Source organism: Eptesicus fuscus, chromosome 2 (assembly GCF_027574615.1).
Source record: "Eptesicus fuscus isolate TK198812 chromosome 2, DD_ASM_mEF_20220401, whole genome shotgun sequence".
Classification (NCBI taxonomy): Eukaryota; Metazoa; Chordata; class Mammalia; order Chiroptera; family Vespertilionidae; genus Eptesicus; species Eptesicus fuscus.
In genome coordinates, this window is record NC_072474.1 from 47,055,596 (window position 1) to 47,077,519 (window position 21,924).

General features: G+C 38.9%; 1 protein-coding gene across 1 annotated transcript in view; it reads right to left on the bottom strand.

The window, feature by feature from the left end:
* NFKB1 (nuclear factor kappa B subunit 1) overlaps positions 1-21,924 on the bottom strand; it is a 132,928-nt gene that overhangs the window by 89,630 nt on the left and 21,374 nt on the right. Inside the window, exons 2-5 of the mRNA XM_008156643.3 lie at positions 21,806-21,851; positions 16,771-16,846; positions 12,551-12,591; positions 7,992-8,090 (exon numbers count right to left, since the gene is read on the bottom strand). Of these exons, the coding sequence (XP_008154865.2) occupies positions 7,992-8,090; positions 12,551-12,591; positions 16,771-16,846; positions 21,806-21,844 (255 nt within the window). The 5' untranslated portion in view covers positions 21,845-21,851. The remainder of the gene's footprint in view (positions 1-7,991; positions 8,091-12,550; positions 12,592-16,770; positions 16,847-21,805; positions 21,852-21,924) is intronic.

Genomic DNA, 21,924 nt, shown 5'->3' on the forward strand with positions numbered 1-21,924 from the left:
CCGACTAACTGACGTCAGAGCTAATGCTTTAAAACCTAAAAGTGTGGTCCACAAGCCACCGGAACCTCACCCCAGACCTAGAGCCCCTAAGTGTAGGACCCGCAACTGCAGCTATATTACCTCCTTCCAGCGCTTGAATTAGACACTGGTTACTTTCTCCTGTGCCCTGCATCTCACACCCTTTCTTTCAAGTTTCCTGCCTCTCTGTGCTGCATTCCACAACATTACTTCAGATTTATTTTTCATTTTGATAATTCTTTCTTCCACTGTCTGTAATCTTGATTTTAACTTTTTCACTGAGTTAAATCGTTTCAGTGATTATGATTGCAATTTGGGGAATCTTGCTCCGCCCCCTTCTCCGCCCAGCATTGGGTCATAAGCAGTTTCCCATGTTGTACAGAGACTTCATAATTACTTTTTTAAACTGTGGCATAATATTCTATCCCTGATTATACTATGGTTTGCCCTAGTCCTTCATCTGTTGTTGTACCTTGTCATTGTAAGAAATGAATCCTTAGAAATTATCATATAATCCCAGGTTGGCTAAATGGCTCATTGTGATACAGTATGTGTGGAGTGGGTCCCAGGCATCTCTGTGGTTAGACTATTCTTGGTGATCCTGATGCACGCTCATGATCAAGACATGCAGATTTAAAGGACCTCCATGAGCAGAAATGGACCCTTAACATGATGATAATTCATGGCTAAGAGTGTAGAATCTTAAGTCACACTGCTGAACTGAAATCTTGGGCTCCCTCTCTGAAAGGCTGTGAGACCCAGGGTAAGCTTTTTTATTCACTAGGCTTCCATTTCCTCATTTTTCAAACGAGGACCATAGAACCTACATCAGTGGGCTATTGTCACGATTAAATGAGACGATGTAAGTAAGCACAGCCAGCTATCCTTGTAATCATTCTGTTGGGTAGATGAGGACCTAAAAGTGAGAGGCATGTCTGTGAAAGTCTGCACGCACTTCCAGTCCACCCTCCTGAGACCCCAGAGAGGTAAATGGAGGCTAGAGGATGCTGATCTGGCATCCACCTGGAGTGCCAGGAGAGGAGACTGCGACTGCAGGGTAGTTTACAGCCTCACCTCTACACCTGCTGACAGGTTGAAAACGTTTCTCTGTGAAGGAGGAGGGATTACACATTTGGGGCTGTAGTACTTGGGTATATTCTCACCTTAACAAGAAGAATAATCACTATGTGAGTTAATGAGACCCGAATTCCTGGCCGGGGCAGGGGTGGACAGGAGGGAGGGGCTGCGGGCGGTTGGCCGGCCCCACCCCCTGGTCAAATGCCTGGTCGAACTCCTGGTTGAAGGGACAATTTGCATATTAGGCTTTTATTATATAGGATTAGTTTTTTAACTAGCTACTGTCAAAAAACTAAAGTAACATGTACTCTATGGCACTGGTTTTTAACTGTGTTTGAATCCTTCCCTTTGAAAATCTGATAAAAGGACATACTTATCTCCCCAGAAAAGTGTATACATACATACACAAAATGCTGCATACAAATTCAGAAATCCAAAATCCTTCTGAAACCACCCAAAGGGATCCGGATTACAAAGCCCTTCTCTTCAATATACACCGAGTGGCCACATTATTATGATCTCTGAACGCATAATAATCTGGCCACTCAGTGTGTGTGTGTGTGTGTGTGTGTGTGTGTTAGAGGCCTGGTGCATGAATTCGTGCATGGGTGGGGTCCGGCCAGCCTAGCCAGGGGGAGGGGACATGGGTGGGTGGCTTGCCTGCCTGCTGGTCAAACTCCTGGTCGAGGGGACAATTTGCATATTAGCCTTTTATTATATAGGATATACACTGAGTGGCCAGATTATTAATTCAGAGATCATAATAATCTGGCTACTCAGTGTATATACACAGGGCTCTGTCCATAGGGAATACAGTGATTTTCCATTATTAACACATGCAAATAGTGAACAGCTTCGGAGTGTTGATGGAAATTTTAATAAATGCTATGGACCAGGTTCTATATGCTTTCTTAATTGATTGTTGGTGATCTTCCCTGTTGTTTTCAGAATTGAATCAGATTACATTATTCGAAATTGGTATTACAACTAGTTCCTTAAAATGGCAAACCTCCCAAACCAGACAAGTCTACACAAAGGAAAGGAAGGTTATGCAAGGATATGTGATATCCTTAAATGCCACAGCAGATCAGCCAGTCTTTATTTGACCTGGACAGAAACTTAGCATTTAGGATTTTTCAGTGATAGGCACCAATAATCGATTTGAAAATAATTAATTTTGGCAGGGGGGTGGGGAAGGACAACAAAATAGCTGCTGTTGACCCTTCACCATATGCCTCCTGTTCAACCTAAAACACTCAGGAAAGAAAACATAAGTGACAATCGGCTTTCAGAAAACGTGTGATTAAAATAGTCACACTGCCCTAACCGGTTTGGCTCAGTGCATAGAGCATCGGCTTGCAGACTCAAGGGTCCCAGGTTCTATTCCGGTCAAGGACATGTACCTTGGTTGCAGGCACATCCCCAGTGGGGAGTGTGCAGGATGCAGCTGATCGATGTTTCTCTCTCATCGATGTTTCTAACTCTTCATCCCTCTCCCTTCCTCTCTGTAAAAAGTCAATAATAAAAAAAAAAATAGTCACACTGCCCTAACCCGTTTGCTCAGTGGATACAACGTCGGCCTGCGGACTGAAGGGTCCCAGGTTTGATTCCGGTCAAGGGCATGTACCTCGGTTGCGAGCACATCCCCATTGGGGGTGTGCAGGAGGCAGCTGATCAATGTTTCTCTCTCATCGATGTTTCTAACTCTCTATCCTTTTCCCTTCCTCTCTGTAAAAAAATCAATAAAAAATGTTAAAAAAATAAAAATAGTCACACTTACATCAGCTATGTATCCAGTTGTTGTCCATGCACTTGATACTGATAACTAAAGAGAAAATAAGAATACCACGGGCAAGCTAGCTGTATTTTAGAGTCAAGACTCCGGGTGCTGATTTCTGTTTGGCATGGGGTGAGCCCCACTAGAGGATGCCACCTCAGCTGCGAATGGGTGCTTTCGGGAAGAGAAGCAGGGAGGGTTCTGAAGCCCTGTGGGGCTGCTCCTGCTGGCACCTGTCCGCCTCTGTGAAGAGGAAGGCAGCGTGTTTGATTAATAAAAATCTCCTGCATAACTTTCGGGAAAAAGAGGGAAATGAGCCTTCCCTGGCACTCCTTGTTGAGTCAAAGACAGGCAGGGACAAGCGTGGCCTCAAGGAAGGTGCCTGTGCTTTTCTGCCAGCCTCTGCCATTAGGAGCTCCCGATGAAGTCAGAACTGAGGAAACTTTAAAGGGAAACTTTATAGGACAGCATAATAGATTATTAAATGTTTAACAACAGGAAGCTTTTCTTTTTTTAAAAAAAGAAAAGCAAGACATAAGAGTTAGACTGCATATTTACTTTAGATTTTTGTCTCTATTATTATTATGATTTGCTGTAAAAGTCAGAATACACTGCACATTGTGAATGAAAAAGTTTTATCTAGATGATAAAGAGGAATCAATAGGATCAAAGTGAACACTAATCTTCAATGAAGCCCAGTTTTAACTCTTTATTTGCCCTGGAAAAGGACGAAGCCAGTGAAAATATTTCAGAGAATGAAAACTCAGAATAGAAGTCTATGCCTGAAGAAGGAAAAAAGAAGGATGAATGGGTGAGGCTTTAGCTGTAACTAGGTTTTATTTTAGGAAGAGGGAGAGAGCTCAGAAGCAAATACGGTAAAACGTTAACATGTATTAAATTGAGATGGTGATACCGGGTGTCTGTTATTCAATGAACAGTTTTTAAGTGTTCTATATGCTTGAAATCCTTTATAATTAAAACAGTTGTTAAAAGAGAATGTGACGACTTACACAGCAAAACTCTAGAAAGCTAACTGGGGTTCTCCGACCTGAAATAAACATGCAGAGCACCAGGTGGTGCGGTAGCCTGAGTTCTAGAAATAATCTCGACAGAGTAAGAGAGTATCTAAGCCGAGCCTACACCGAGCTTTTCTGAAACAGGGTTTCAAACACGGGACAAAATTCAGTAGAAAAAGGAGGGTCGGTGCAGCCTCCTAGAGTTAGTTTTAAAATGACTTAACCTGAGGAATATGTGGACAATCAGCAAGAGGCTAGGCCAAGCAGTTTATATATTTACATGGTCTGTAAAGCACAGTTACGGATCCGCACCCCCAACCTCAGCCAGTCCCCACAGCTTTCAGGTGGCCCCGACCCTTTGCTGCTGCCTGCATATGACTGAGTACACGCTGAACCACGGGCCTCTCAAGGGAGTGGTGTGATCTCACAGAGGCATGATGGGAAGAGGCAGGGAGGCTGGAGTGGAGAGAAGAGGAAGAGGCTGTACTAGTATGTAGGTGAGGAAAAGGCAGAGCCCATAACATTTTACAGTTAAGCCTGACAAATGTACTTTATTAAATATGTAGTGTATGTAAATCTCAGAAATATCTTCCCCCCAGTAAATGTAAATGCCCTCCCTTTGAAGTCCCTGGGGAATGGATTTTGGAGTGTAAGTGGGGCACTCGCCCTTATACCTCCCTCCACGGAGGCTGGATGAGGACCAGTCCATAGATGCTCCCACTGCGCACACAAGGCTCTGCAGGGGCGCTGCCTTGACTGAACCCCTCTCCACTTTCACTTTCTCTTCTGTAACAGTTTATGCCGAGAGCCAACGGAACTCATATGTTAACTTTCAGATATGCAGTTGTCATAGAATATGGAATATTTAAGGTATGTTTACTTCTCTTTTCTTTCTCCTTAATATCCACCTATGCTAGTTCAGAGGTTCTAGAAGAAATTATAGTCACCATGACCATCATCTTGAAAATAAGTATCTACCAATAATCAGGAAAGGTACATTTGCCAAATAATATACCTAGGCAATCCCCTGTAACCTATGGCCACAGCTTTCGAGTAGCAAAGCATGCACAGGACAAGGTTAAGGTTGACTGGACACTGCATCTGGATGGGTGGTTTATAAGCAGGGTGATTTTGCCTCCCAGAGGACATGTGGCAATGTCTGGAGATACTTCTGGTTGTCACAGCTGTAGGGATGTTATTGGCATCTAGTAGGCAGAAGCCAGGGATGCTGCTGAATATCCCGTAAGGCACTGGAAATCCCTTCACGGCAGAGTTTTCTGGCTCAAAATGTCAACAGAGCGGAGTTTGAGAACCCCTGGTCCAGCTGTGTCTGTCCACGCTTTCCTCACAGCCTCACCCGGAGTGGGTGCCTCATGACCTACTGCAGAACACAGGTACAGCTGTGAAGGTCCTCCTGAGAGGAGACACACAATGAGAGCAAGTCTTTGCTCCGCCAAATTTTTAAAGGATTTTAAAATCCCCCTGTAAACTGAAAGGTCACCCTCATCTATTCATTATGAAAAGAATACTGAAAGTGATATTGGGAGAAGGGCTCTGGGAAAAATATCTCATGGTTGTCGCTTTCTCTTCCTCCTCCCCATCCTTCTGCTCAAGAGCTTCTAAGATAAATAAAATTACTTCCTTTAACTGTAACGAACAACAGAGTCATTTAAACTCTCAGTGGACAAGAACAGGCTAGAAGAACAATGCCAGCTTGTCACAGATCTCTACACTGTTCTTCCTTTTCTTATAACTGGATTAAATGCTTAATGCTTAATACATACATGTGGAATTAGTGAATAAAAAATAAATGGGTAGCTGGAACAATAAAGCCATTAGCTGAGGTTTAATAATGACCAATTTACACATGTGTATTTTGACTTTCTTTAGTATCAGTTGTTTATATATCTGTATCTCCCACTGAGAATTAAACTCACTGATACAGAAACTATAATTTGAGAAGAACATCTAAGGACCACTGGGTTGTTTCATTTCTAATTATTTTGTAAATGTAAGGCAGCAACCACCACGTGAGAAGACTGCATGAAGACTGAGCATAAATGGATGAATGAAGTTTTTAATTAGGTAACACACTCACAGCTAAGTTAATGAATGCCATATACTTGTTAGTATCAAGAATGGCTACTCAGAGCAAAAGAAGTAAATCGTTCATGAAAATACTACAATTTATATTTTTGTACAGAGCCAGGCCAGAAAAAACTCAGTTTTTCCTTCTTAATGTTAATTCTTCAGTAATTATAATCGGTGTCAATGCTGATAACATGTATCTTTCTATTATCCTATCACAAGTACACACATGAACACATACTAAATATATATATATATAAATATATATATATATATATATAAACACACACACACACACATTATATACAGTATATATATATGTATATGGCACACAGATACATATGTTGAAAAGGTAAGTGCTGGATCTGATTCCCTAATATCTGAGGACCCTGAGCCTCTCTCTCCCTTTTTTCCAGAGTTATAATTCTCTGCCCCTATTTCACCATTGTCCTCCCATGTCCTGCCCCCTCGGTCCTTGCCCCCAGCAACCCAAATGCACACATTCCATGTGCAAGTTCAATGAGCAATAGTCAGCTGTAGGATAAAGAGCCACAGTCTTGTGAGAAAGGCAAGTTATTTCTTCTCTCGGAGCCTCAACTTCCTCATAAGCATTACACTTTTAATTTACCAGGGTTGTTATGAGGATTAGAAGAGGTAATATATGCAAAGCACTTGGCAAATCTTAGGTGCTTAATAAATGCTAATTCTCTTGTTTAACTGCTGCTCCTCTTTCCTCATCTAGATTCCAAAGGACTGTGACCATAAGACTGTCATCTCCTGTGAACTAAACACATCATATTTACCCTGCTCAATGACCCTGAAAAAGGAAAACATCTTTCATTCCACAGGAGAGCTAGGAGACTTAAAATGCCAATGTGACTGGTAGAATCCACACTCGATAATATGGGTGGGTTTCCTTCAAAAGGTAAAGAATGACGTCACAGTATTCTGTATTTTGTTTCAGAACAGGGGTAAGAAATTAGAAAGATCTGGGCTAGCAGTGGGGAGGAGGAAAGGGAGGAAACAAGATGCAAACCTGGCAACCGAAGACAAATGTCCTTGACATCGTGATTGTCCTGAGGGCCTGTCCTGCTGTCCCTCACTGATTCACAAGAACAAACACAAAAACTGAGGCCAAAAGCGTGTCATATCCTAAGGGGTGCACACACCTTAGTGGGAACTAAGTTGATAACCTTTTGCTGAAGCCTTGAATTATTGAACAATATGAATTTTTATAAACAATGAAATTGTAATTGTTGGCAGGTTTATCTGCAAAACCATTATCTATTAGTCATGGCACCATTTATGAAAATAAAAAACTCAAATTAACTTAAAACAAAGATATTCTTCTTAAATTAACAAACAGAGAAAGAACCTGAAGGCGTGTAAAGGGCTCGACCAAGCACACCACAGGCACATCATCAAGCGGTACATTCCAGGGACCTCCACGTGTGGGTGGACATTTGCTCAAGCAGAGACCCTGTGGTACTTACAGCCTAAGAGACTCTACGAAGTATATACCATCAATATTTCTGCATTTTACATATCAGGGTACTGAGGTTTAGAAGTGGATAACCTAGTCAAAGACATGCCGATAGTAACAGTCTGGACCTGAACGCGTGATCTTAAATACTATGTTATACAATCATACACTCAGTCATCTGTTTCAGTTTTCACTAAATCTCTAAAAAGCTGAAATCAAGCACTTCTTTTAAAGATTTCTTAATGTATCAAGAGGTATACAATTAAAAAACCCTTTAAAGTGATGAAGAAATAGTAAAAGTTGGTTAGCTAAGATTGAAATACTTTCTACTGAATGGAAATAATAATGTTTCAAAAATCTGTCACTTCTGTTGCTAACAGACACATTTCCATTTGAAAATTATTATAATAATAATGTGAATATTTCAGTTTAGGGGTAAAAGCAAATTGTATTCATGTAAAGCAGTTCCTTACTTGCACTGCTAGGAAATCAAATCTTCCAAAATCCACATAGGAAGTCATCATGAACTTACTTTGACCTGAGGGTAGGACTTCTTGTTCTTTTCACTAGATGCACCAGGGAGTCCGCCATGGGACGGGCCTTCACAGACATAACGGAAACGAAATCCTCTCTGCAAAGGTGAGCACAGAGCCAACACGTTTGAGACATACTTACTAAAAAGTACCAGGACAAATTATATACAAAGTTTTAATTCTTTTGTGTATTAGATGAGAGAGAAAAAACAAGAAATGTGTGAAAGAGGATTATGTAAATGAAAACCACTTTTCCCATAATCTTACTATGAACATTGAGGTTAATTGGTATTTTGTGTACTGGTGGCTTTAAAGTGAGGTCCCTAACCCTGTAGAAACTCTCCTGCTATGCACAGGTGGGGAGTGAACTGCTGAAGAGTTAGTTTAAGCCTTGGACTGGACATGCTACAGCATGTTTGAACCAGAGCTTCTTCATCTCAAATTGCTGCCGCCAAGCTCTGAACTTGGCCATATTACACTCCAAGTTATGCTTCTTTGACTCTTACTTAAAGGAATTCCTTTATCTACTCTGGTTACAGTTGGTTCAGCAGGGAATACAGAAATGCCTTGTTAAATATAGCATGTCAGTGTTGTAGACACATCCTATGCTAGATGCCACATTTGGCCAGTTTCTCTCAATAATTCAGAAGATAAGATTTTTGATTTTATGATTATTGGGATTATCAAGCTCAAACTCTCTATATGAACTGACCTGAATGAGTCCAAAACCAGTCTCTTCAAATATTATTAACTCAAGAATTTGAAAACTGTTGTAAATCAATGTAGAGTTAGCCAGAAGTCTTCACTATATGAACTACTGTGGGCTGAAAAACCCTAAGTCCTATATTTTTATAATCTATACAAATGAGACTGGACTAGACTACCTTTAAGGTCTATCCCAGTTCTAACATTTTATGATTTACAAAACTAACCATTATAATTTGTATACAAAGAGTAAAACAAGGGCCATTATGAGAATGGATCTCATAATCTTAATATTAAGGGAACTTTCAATCTATTTCCTGAAAGATGCAACTTTATAATGATGTAAACCAATGTGTGGTAGCATTAGTCGTTTATAATTATACAGTCACTAACTGGATGGTTTTTCATTTCTCAAATCCACCCTTTGGTGAAAAGAGTTTGTTAATATCCTTTAAGTAATAACCTCACCTGTCATTTATTTTTATTGTGGGACTGACTTCATCTAAACAGCGCTAGATCACTAGGCCATGAGGAGCTTGCACACCCACTGCTCCCTGGTGGGGCTTCTACCCTGCACAGTCATAGCAACTCTGATGTTTTTTTAATATATTTTTATTGATTTCAGAGAGGAAGGGAGCGATAGAAACATCAATGATGAGGGAGAATCATTTGATTGGCTGCCTTATTAGGGCCCCCCACTGGGGATCGAGCCCACAACCCGGGCATGTGCCCCAATTGGGAATCCAACCATGACCTTCTGGTTCATAGGTTGACGCTCAACCACTGAGCCACACTGGCCGGGCAAACACCAAGGTTTTAACAGCTCTGAACTCATCAATCAATGTAAAATTTCCACCCTCCTTAGACTGCACTACATTTCATTATTCCTTGTGTAGGGTCCTGGGAAACAGTCTCTGAGTGGTCCAGGGGTCCCGAGTGAATTTAAATCTCTGGCATCTGGAACTCTCTGTCCCCATACTCTCTGAGATCTTCCTGATTTGCAAAGAGGCTCAGCACTACAGCATGTTTCAGGGGACAAATAGGGCCTGAAGTAAGTTCTCTAGTGAAGGAAAGCTTCTCAAGTCACAGGTCTGGAGGTGTGATCAACTTGTCAAAGTGGGACCTAAATACCAGAGAAGACTTTTGAGGTGCAGTTAGTCATTTAGGGGCAATTCTTCTATTTTGCCTCTCAAAAAATTAAAACTAAAAAAATACAAATTCAGCCCTAGACCTTTGGTAGACAAAGGCTGTTTCTTATTTTTAATAGTTAAATGGGCTTTCTAAAAGCATCAGCATATGCAACAGTTAGCCTCCAGAATAAAGGCAGAAATTCACTTGACTGCTACTCAATTTAAATACAACTTCAGTTTTTAAACAGTATTAGATAATTACCAATGAGTAATATGCAACAGAACCGGATATTTTAAAGATTAGCAGTCTATGCTATGACTCATCTCTGTCAGAACTGGGGAGAATTGTGGCAAAGAGACCTCAAAGGAAAAAAGAACATTTTTCTAACTTTTATTTTTTAAAATGCAATAGAAGAATTCATTATCTTGAATCACAAAATTCCTTTAGGACAGTTGGAAAAATATAGCATGTGTACTTTTATGTTTTATTGGGAGTGGTATCAAATAGAATATGAGTAAAGAGACGTGTCTTAATAGCTTGCTTAAGTTTAAAAAAATAGATATTTTTCATGGTTGCATAAGAGTATCTAAAGTTCTAAAGGAATTTTCACCTGAGGGTAGAAATTTCTTACTTTTTTTAAAGGAAGATAGGGTGTCTTCAAATGCATAGTCTAGATGCATTTCTGATTCTGTGTTTCTGAGATTAAAGGTTTGTGAATCCACCGCCATTCATCTCAGTATCTCCATTTGCTTAAAATGAGTCATCAACCTCAAAGCCAAACCTACATCTACCCAGTCAGAAAGTCTGACTTGAATACAACTTTCTTACTTTCACTGGAGTCAGACATCAAAATAACATCACTTTGGTAAATAAACACATTGTTTTACTCAGATGAGCTTTTACATCTCCACATATAGTGAATTATGTTTTGAATTTTGGAAATACCTTAAGGTAAATTATAAATGCCAATTTTTCCTTATAACTGTTAGAGCCATAATAAGAAATGCATTTAAAATTCTCATTGTGGTGCTCTGCTTATGAAAACAGATATTTGAAAACATGCTTTGGTATGCAGACAAATAACTTTTAGTTGATTTCTCATTTTCACAAATGACCCAGATCTTCCAATTAGAAAATTTTCCAGGAGGCCAGACCCCTGCACAAAATTTTAGGGATAAAGTTCCCCTGGGAGGGTCTTTGAGCGAATTGGTGACCAGCTGTGAGAAGTCACCACTATGGAATTGGACATAAGGAAAGGAAAGTAATGTTGGCAGACTGTGGAGTCCGGTTGTGTCACCTATAAGCTACTGGAGCAATGCCCCAAAATCTCATGTGGCATTCCAGTCCCCACACCAAAAACGTTTATCTAAGTTCAGCCTTATAACGATAGTCTATTGGTCATAGTTAAGATATTTATACCCTTTAAATGTTGACCAAAATCCAAATACATATGTAATGCCACAATTATAGTAACCACAACAAATGCTTTAAGTTCTTGACCTAGTTAGCATTTGCTAAATGCTACACTCACTCACCTGAGCTACTAAAAACATTTAGGAAAAGTATTGGGTAATATAAGTGCAGGACACCAGGTACACAAACCCACCGTCTCACACAAGTTTGGTAAGCACATCCATTCAGAGATTTACTGACTGTCCTCAATCTGCAGAGGACTATACCAATGGTCAGCAAACTCATTAGTCAACAGAGCCGCAGTTTGCCGACCACTGGACTATACCATCACTTCTATCTCCTAATAACTGAAATCTACAGGCAGATGTTAAAGATTCTCTTTCTTCTTCTTTCATAGCACCAGTTCCACCCACTTTCCAATCACTATTATCGACAGATTTGAAGCAGGGTGAGGAGGCCACTTCTATTCCCAGAGATCCTCTACAGAATCCAGTGGAAAGAGGAAGAACATGAGGAAATAAAATACTCCTTCTCTTGACTACAAAGAGGCTGAGTCTAAAGTTAACACCAGAAGGAAGAGAATTCAACTGTCCATTCTAATACTATTCATCTCCCACTGGTGGTTTTAATACCTTAGGGCCTTGGTCGGCAAACTGCGGCTCGCGAGCCACATGCGGCTCTTTGGCCCCTTGAGTGTGGCTCTTCCACAAAATACCACGGCCTGGGCAAGTCTATTTTGAAGAAGTGGCGTTAGAAGAAGTTTAAGTTTAAAAAATTTGGCTCTCAAAAGAAATTTCAATCGTTGTACTGTTGATATTTGGCTCTGTTGACGAATGAGTTTGCCGACCACTGCCTTAGGGTACATGTTCTAAAGACAGCGCAGAAAAGGCTGGAGCTACTAAAGGTGGGAGGAAGGCTAAGAAGTACTGCATGTGATGGACACGACTGATGAATGTAATTCCATGTATGTGAGCTGCATGTATGTATTATTTCTGTATGAATGGAGAGAGCCTATCTTTCCTAGGAGTGGCTGGTAAGCAAAGTTGGTGGAGATAGCAAGATACCAAGGATCTATAATTAACGGAAGTTTTACGGAACTACGTATGGAGGTTCAGGATGGTCTGCAGAATGACTAAGAGAAATGTCAAATGGATGAATGAAGTTGTTACATAATTTGGCAAGTTGTTGATCTAGATCAGCTACTTCCTTCACAAAATTCAGTTACTATTTTTTGGTGCTTGAGATATTAATATTTGACTTATGGATCTAACATTTAAAGAGAAAGTTCCCACTCCTTTCATCTTCTTACCTGTTTAGGTTGCTCTAATATTTGAAGGTATGGGCCATCTGCTAAAAACAAAAACAACAGACAAAAACCAAAAGAATGTGAGGCTTCTCAAATTTGATATAAAATATTAAGCAAGCAAAAGACTGAAATTATGTTTTAAAATAAAATTTTCAATGAAAAATTTTAGCTGAGATTCCACAAGGATATAATTTACCTTCCTCATTTGAATATTAAATTTATTATTACTTTAACAGTTTTATACCTTTAGAGAACCACAATAAAAAACCATTTTTTGAATGGTGATGGTACATTGTACAACCTAACAAAAGGCCTGGTGTTTGGTAAAGATTAATATGTCAATAGCCTTCATAATCTTGTGTACTAACAAAGCATTTTAAAAATGACATGAATGCCAATTAAAAGCAGCAATGACTTCCTGGACTCTATGACTTTTTTTTTTTTCCCTTCACATCATTAGATACTGACTTCTTTCCTTCAGAGGGGATGTGCTTCCTGTGCCATTACCAGACTGAAATGACACCTACATGTGTGAAATACACAGGTAATGGTCTCAGGCTGCCTGCTCTTCCTTATGTTACATTCCTGGCTCCTTTCCCTTATTGAATCCATAGAACTAGCCTTCATTCCCTAACCAGCTAGCTTGTTCCCGCTCCTTCTCAAATTTAATTTGGTCTACCAGGTATGATGGACTTTTCTAATAAATCCATAGCTTTTGATGTTTGTATACAATTTCTGAATACTGTGCTCTGATGTAAACTTTGATCTAAAAAAGCAGAAGCATTTTGTAAAATCCTGAAAATAACTTAATTAATGGTAGGTGCATGCCAGTTAATTATTATAAAAACGTAAAGAAAACTAGACGCTTATTCCATATTCTGATTATATCTGACTTTGGAAATTCAAAGGAAAATCGGAAACTCTGACAGTATAAATACAAATTTGTTCAATATGAGAAAGTCCCTAAGCTTCCCAGGGTGTTTTATGACAACAATATAATAACACATAGCTCTTCAATAAATAAAGGCATATGCTGTTTCTCACCTGTTTGAATGTTAATGAAAAAGTTCAGTACTACCAAAAAAAAAAAAAAAAACAACACTGGGAGAATGCTTGTGTCCATTTCAATCTCCACTGTCCCTTGGCCAGAAATTCAAGTCCTATTACTTTAAATAAATACATTTAAGAAGAATGAAATACCTTCAGGTTGAACTAAAAAATAAACAACTAAATTAAGAGAGAAATTATTTTTATCCTTTTAGTTTTATGATGAATCAGAATAAGGCTAGAGAACTATAAGGAACAAAGGTATAATTATTCCCTGTTACTATTCAAGAAATGTACAAGAAAGTCAGTTGAAAAATGACTGAATTTGAAGCAAAACATCCACACAAAAGGAAATATGAGAAGTGACTGGCCAAAGTAGTATAATTTATGTAAATTATCTCTTTTATCTGTATAAAATTCATCTGTGCACATTTTCAACTTCTTTTAGAAAAGGAATTGCAATTTTAAGATTCTAAAACATGGTTAGAATTTAATTTTTGATAAGAAAATAAAATCAATAAGAAATAGAAATATTTTCACACAACTAACATAAAATTTGTATATCAGTGTAACAGATACAGTCATAGAAACATTCCCTCTAGGATGCCAAACGAACACATCAGGAAGAGAGGCCTCTAACAAAGCAGCATTTAGAAGCCATAGAAAACATAGGAGAGTTGGAGCATATTTATGTTAAACTTCAAGTCTCTCACTTATTATTATTATTATTTATTTACTTTTCAATTACAGTTGACAATATTATTTTATGTTAGTTTCTCACTATTAATTCTTCTAATAGTACTTGAAGTTTTCCTATTATTTTTGCTAAATGATGATATTTCTTTTAAAAATCTGAAATTTTTAAAGGTTTGGAAATTTTGTTAGTGAAATGGGGCAATTTTTCTTTCAGGGAACACACTCAAAACTTAAATCAACTAGAAAATTAGATTTGATACCCATATAATATTTGTTTTAATGCTAAATTTTTTTTGGTCACATGTCTATCCAATGATGTGAAAACCCACTTTTATAGAGAAATGTAAAAAACAGCATAATGTTATAGATTTTTAATATATATATTTATTAACTTCAGAGAGGAAGGGAGAAGGAGAGAGACAAACATCAATGATAAGAGAGAATCATTGATCGGCTGCCTCCTGCATGCCCCCTGCTGGGGATCGAGCCCGCAACCTGGGCATGTGCCCTTGACCGGAATCAAACCCAGGACCCTTCGGTCCGAAGGCTGATGCTCCATTCACTGAGCAAACCAGCAAGGGCAATGTTATAGATTTAACAGCTGTACTATATCTCATAGTTTTCAACAAGTAATAGAACTACTTATGATTTTATATTTCAAGAAACATATAAAATAGTCCATGTGAAAATTACAACATTGGTATCCATGATCTTTCTGCCCTTTAAAACATGAATAAAATAGCATACATCTTGGATTATAAAAACTTCAACTATGCTACTGCAACAGAGAGGAACTATAACAATAAAAATGAAGAGGTAATAAATGGGAAATAAGTCTTTCTGGTATAATTTTAAGAGCTTTCCTAATATGGCAAAATAATTTCTACAATGTGAAACTGACTACAGAATATTTTTTAAGATAGTTCTCTTGGTAATCTTATTTCTATTTCCATAAAACTTGATGAAATAAAGACATTATGAAAGCATTTGCCTCGAGATACTGTTTGGCATCTATAGGCATTAAATGGAAAGGTTTATGTTCCCCTAAGGGCAGAACCAAGTTCTGATGTTTTCAATAAAGCATTAATACTAAGAAAAACACTTTGATCCCCAGAATTGAAAGTTGATAGGAAACACAGAAGCTACCAAGATATTTACTTGTTCTTCACAGTAGGCTGACCTAGAGTTCAAATTGGACAGCAGCTCACGAGATCTTAAAACTCAGGAGTCCACAAAATGTGTTTTGTGGGGTAAAGAGAACAAGACCTCAGCAATACAACTTTTGATGGTGAAGGTGAAGGAAAAGCAGATTTATTAATATCCTCCCATGAAGTCCCAGAAATAATAGAGATTAAAATGTAGAAAAACATTCTGATCTAAAAAATAAGTACCAGAATAACAATAATAGGTGTTATTATTGTTTAAATGAGAATGATGCAAATTCTTCCATTGAGGCCAAGCAAGTCCATGTTAAATCGAAGAGCTGAGGTCCACTTCGGTGATTACGAAACGCCCTGTTTTATATACAGCTCCCATCATTGACTCACACTGCGCTTGTGAATGTCTGTTCAGTACCATTGGTGATGTGAGGGGCACATAAAAAGAACCATCACACAGAGCTTACATACAAATCAATAAATTAAAACAAGCTGTGTGTGGAGATGAATAACATAGTCATGTTAGAAGGAAGGATGATTATCATATGTTTTATCCAACTGGGCAGAATATAAAACTAAAAGCTTTTTTAAAAGATTATTTTTTTTCTACTGAGCTGATTTTTATGATTTTTGTACACTTGTATCCCCAGTGCCTGGCATACACAATAGATACTCAAATGAGTGTTTTTGTAATAGATCAGAGGAGTTGAAACCGCCCGAGTCTGGGACAAAACAAAGAGGAGTTAAAAATAACTTAGAGATGGTAAGATTGGCTAAAAGGGAAAATCCTTACATTGAGTGAAGAAATTCCTTCTGAGCTGTCTTAGCAGATATTAGCAACAACTGTAAGTCATACAATGGGAAATGGGGGTGAAACATTTTTTGTGCAAATATATTTCTAGAAAGTATATTAAAAGATTGTGTTTTTTTTTTTTTTTAATCCTCAACCGAGGATATTTTTCCATTGATTTTTAGAGAGAGCAGAAGAGAGAGGGAAAGAGAGAGAAATATTGATGTGACAGAAACACATCGATTGGTTGCCTCCTGCATGGGCCCTGACCAGGGCCTGGGTCAGGGAGAAGCCTACAACCGAGGTACATGCCCTTGACCAGAATTGAACCTGGGACCCTTCACTCCGCAGGCCAACGCTCTAACCACATACTAGTAGCCAAACCGGATAGGGCTAAAAGATTGTTTTTTAGAAAATAAGTCATCATTTCCTTTGCAGGTATATCACTGAATTTCTAAAAGAGACCACTAGCAAATCCTGAATTTAAAGAAGTAAAAGCCAAATAACAGGGTAGTGGGAGTGAGTTTTCTTACCCGTTGGCATTGGCATCTCTGGTTGAAATATTTCTGAGTTAAATATTGTATGATTCAAAGGCTCCAAATGAAACATCTGTAACAAAGAAAATTTAAATTTTCAATCATCATTTTTCCAACCTGTATTAAACATTTGATGTTAATAGACCTACAACTCAATGACAAGAACAAAAACTAAAGCCAAATACAAAAATCTGAAAATATTTCAAATCAGATTTTTAAAAATACCTTCATGAGACCTTGCTAAATTTGCATGTGTATGAAACTTTACATGGGGCTGGACTGTGTTTACGTGACAAAGGATTTTGAAAAGAGTAACCTGGCTCTAAAAGAGCACAGAGGGAACTTGCTCAACTTCTATATCATTGGGGCCCAGCCTATGTTTATCACACAGTGGATACTTAATAGGTATTTGCTGAATGAATGACTTGAAGCTCATACTCTCTTAGAAATATAAGCATAGAATAGAATCCTAGAGATTTCTTTTATGATGGTAAACAACCCCCTACTCTAGACATTTGATTTCAAGCCCTGAAAAAATTAGACAGCAGCCCTGGGTCAATATACAAAAAGAGAGACGATATTACTTACATTCCAAGGAGCAGAGGACTAAACACTGAGTTCCCTCACCTTTTTTATTTTATTTCATTTACCTAGCGCAATGCAAAAACACCTGGAATTTAGTGGGTGTCGTCAGCTGCATAATGGTTCCGCGAAGACATCCACATCCTAATCCCCAGACCTGTGAGTACTATCTCATATAGCAAAAGGGATTCTGGGATAAGTAATTATTAGTAACTTATTAAGATTCTGCAGATGTTATTAAAGTAAGAAAGCCGAGCTGGGGAGCCTCCCCTGGATTAACCAGATGGGCCTGATAAAGGGATGCAGGGTATCGGAGTGAAGAATAGGAGATGTGACAATGGAAACGAGCGGTTGGTGAGATGGAAGGGGTCACAAGCCAAGGAGTGCAGGCAGCCTCTCGAAGCCCATACAGGCCAGGAAATGAAAGCTTCCGGAAGGAAAGCAGCCCTGCCAACACCTTCATTTCAGACTTCTGACCTCCAGACGACAAGAGAGTAACTCTTGTGCTGTTGGAAGCTACTAAATGTGAGGTAATTTCCTACAGCACCAAGAGAAAACCATGAAATACATTTGGATGGAATTATGTTCTGTCTTAATAAGTTACTTGTCATTACTTATCCCAAGAAAATTTTTTTCTTTCCACTTAGTTTATTCAAGACTTTACATTCATATTTCTAGTTTGGTACTATTTCAACCTAAGTCAGTCATCTGTTTGAAATGTCTGTGGACAACATAGAAAACAACCATATTTCACTTTTTATGATATGTTACTTGGTAAGCGTGCTGGAGTTGGTATTTGAAAAAACAACAACAACAACAACAACAACAAAAAACACACCAGAATTACAATTTACTCCTTTTTTATTACTAGGTTCTTGAACCTAGGTATTAAATCAAGAGTCACAAATAGTGTTTAAATAAAGGACACTTCATAATCAGTTGTGAGGTATGCAAATTTTTAATTGAAGAATAATAAATGTGCTTCACTTCACTGCTTAAGAGTCAAGTTCATCTATGCTTTTCATCATTTGCTGGAAAGGAAATAGAGGAATAAAAAACCAAATTATTGTAAAAACAGGCCCCAGCTTGCAGAGTATCAGCAGAAAAGATGACCAAGCAGAAAAAAAGTCTGTGCGATGGTCCTGCAGGTGGCTAAGCAATGAGGAGCGGGGCAAACACACCGTCCGAGGAGCGAGACACACACTCCACCTCCATGAAGGGAGCAGCTGTGCTGGGCGGCAGCTTGCTGTGTGGATTAGGTCAAAGGTGGAGTGCAAATTCCAGAATATGCTACAGCACGGAGGATATCTCACTGAGCACAAGGAAACTTCAGGAAATCTACGCCAGCAAGTTTGAGACAAGGGAAAAAACCCCAAATTTCAAGGAACTTTCCCCTCAAAAATTGAAATATCAGAACACGCCCCATTCCTATTGCTGATGATCACAAAAATGCCCACATAAAACAAACTTTCGAAATGAATGTTTTCAGCAGATTTTACTCTGGTGTGGCATAAAGGACTATCTCTTGTTGATAAGATTTCCTGTATGTAAACAGGATGGTCTAAAACCAAGAAGAAACAACTTTAATGCTGGTTAGACTCTGCCTTTAATTGTTAGAGACGGCATATTAAAAACGAAAGGTAAATCACCGGTTTTTGATAATATGAGTAGCCAAATGTCTTTCATGCTGCAATCAAAGGAATTGTACCTGGATTTATCCTCTGTCACCATTTTTACAATAAAGTTCAAAAGGGGCATCTTATGGGGAAAAGCACTGCATACCGTTCCTTCTAAATCAATCAGAACATTACCAAGAGAAATGAATGCTAGATAGGTCTATTTTATTTTTAAAAGCAATAACTCTCCCAGCAGGAGTGGTTCAGTGGTTGAACCAGGAGGTCACGGTTCGAGTCTGGTTAGGGCACATGCCCAGGTTGTGGGCTCAGTCCCCTGTGGGGGGCATGCAGGAGGCAGCCGATCAATGATTCTCTCTCATCATTGATGTTTCTATCTCTCCCTCTTATTTCCTCTCTGAATATATATATTTTATATATATATATATTTAAAAATATATATATATTATTGATTTTTTACAGAGAGGAAGGGAGAAGGATAGAGAGCTAGAAACATCGATGAGAGAGAAACACTGACCAGCTGCCTCCTGCACACCCCCCACCGGGGATGTGCCCGCAACCAAGGTACATGCCCTTGACCGGAGTCGAACCTGGGACCCTTCAGTCCGCAGGCCGACGCTCTATCCACTGAGCCAAACCAGTTTCGGCTGAATATATATATTTTAAAAAAAGCAATCCTAGACCCCTTGAAAGTATTTCACTTTGGGTTTTATTTTTCTGACTGATTGTTTGCATGTGTAAATTTGGGAAATCCACTTTTCAGGTGGTTGCCACCAAATATTAAGTGTGAAATGATTACGAATCTTGGCCCATGGTGTCTGGTGGCCCGTGCTCCCTCTCGGTGTCTAGCCTAGCTAACTACATCTTCCAAGTAACTCTCAGCTTACCTAGACTTCATTTGGAAAGTGCACGAGGCAGCACAGAGTGACCCCGCTCTGTGCAGACGATTACAGTATTTATCACCATAGCAAGCTATTTGTGTCACTGTCTCTCCTGTTAGAATCGCAGCTTCTGAAGTTAGGGTCTATGCATCACTTATTTTTGTACCACCTCCTTAGCTTATGTTCTGCTACATAGTAATGCCTGAATAAATAACTGATGAATGAATAGACCTCTGTAGTTTATATAATTCTTAAAATCATTAAATTTTTAATGTTGCCATTGTAATTACCCTAGAGTCTGAAATTGCTTTCAAATGGTTCATTTAACGTCTATATAGTATAGATATAAATATTTAAAAGATATATAAATAAAAGAAAATCATTACTAATCAACTAAGATTTGTTAGACTATTCAACATTTCTATAGGATTCAAATTTTTCCAAGTAAAAAACTAAGAGAAAGAGAAAAAAAAGACACTGGCATCTCTTCATAACTGCCAAAATAATGACGTTTTATGCTCCCAAAGCACAGTCACTGCCATTAAGTCTTTCAACACACCTGTTAGTGTGGGGTTAGCATTCCTATTTTGCAAAGGAGAAAAGTGAGGATCAGAGGGTGCTAAATGATTTCTCAAGTTTTTTTTTTTTTTTTTTAACTTTTGTTAATCCTCACCTAAGGATATTTTCCCCATTGCTTTTCAGAGGGAATGGAAGGATGGATGAAGGAGAGCGTGAGGGAAGAGAAACATCAATGTGAGAGAGACACATTGCCTCCCACAAGTGCCCCGACCAGGGTTGGGGAGCAAACCCACAACCAAGGTTATGTACCCTTGACTGGAAATCAAACCCATGACCCTTCGGTGCACTGGCCAATTCTCTTAACCATTGAGCAAAACTAGCCAGGGCTGATTTACCAAGTTTTAAGAGCTCATTAGTAGCAGCCAACGCTTATATAAAGACCTTCAACTTCTAAGTCTAAGAGATCTTTGCACTATACCAGCCTGCCTTCTCATTAGATGAGTTTTGAGTAAATATTGTGTGTTCCCCTTGTACCTGTGACTTTACTTGGAAATAGTGTCTTTGCAGATTGTAATCAAGTTGAGATCTAGTCATACTAAAGGGTGGGCCCTAAATCCAATGACTGGTGCCTTTATAAGAGAAAAGGAAGGGCCCTAGATGGTTTGGCTCAGTGGATAGAGCGTCAGCCTGAGGACTGAATGGTCCTGGGTTTGATTCTGGCCAAGGGCACATGCCCAGGTTTCGGGCTCAATCCCCAGAGGGGGGCGTGCAGGAGAGAACCGATTAATGATTCTCTCTCATCACTGATGTTTCTATCTCTCTCTCCCTCTCTGAAATCAATAAAAAATATATTTTTTTTAAAAAAAGAGAGAAAAGGAAGGGAAATTTGGATACAGAGAAATGAGAGATACATGGGGAAGGTGGCCATGTGCTGGAGTAATACAGTTACAAGCTAAGGAATGTCAGGGTTGCTGGCCACCACCAGAGACTAGGAGGGTGGCACGGGAGAGATTCTCCTTCAGAACTTCTGGAAGTAACCAACCCTGTCATCATCTTGACTTTAGACTTGTAGCTTCCAGAAATGTGAAAGAATATATTTCTGTTGTTTTAAGCCACCCGGTTTGTGGTCATTTGTTACAGCAGCCCCAGGACACTAATACAGTAGTTATTATTTGCCCTGTAGCATACATAGTTTTTATGCAGCAGTGTGTGTGATAACAGGGTTTAAGTTACTCATTTTAAAGACGTATCCTCTCTGACCTTCCATGGAGGGAGAGGGAAACTGCAAAAACAATTTAAAGGAGAGTTTTACCAATTTTAGAGTTTGCCTGATTGTTACTATTGTTACTTCTGTATATTTTTAAATATGAATATATTTATAGAAAATGATCGGTGAGATGATATTATAATACCTACTTGTTCATGCCCTCCCAAATATGGATCCTCTTCTGCCATTCTGGAGCTGTACAGCAAAGCAAAACAAAAGCAAACGGTAAGCCTGAAATGCACCTTAACAATTCCACCATGCAGGAGTA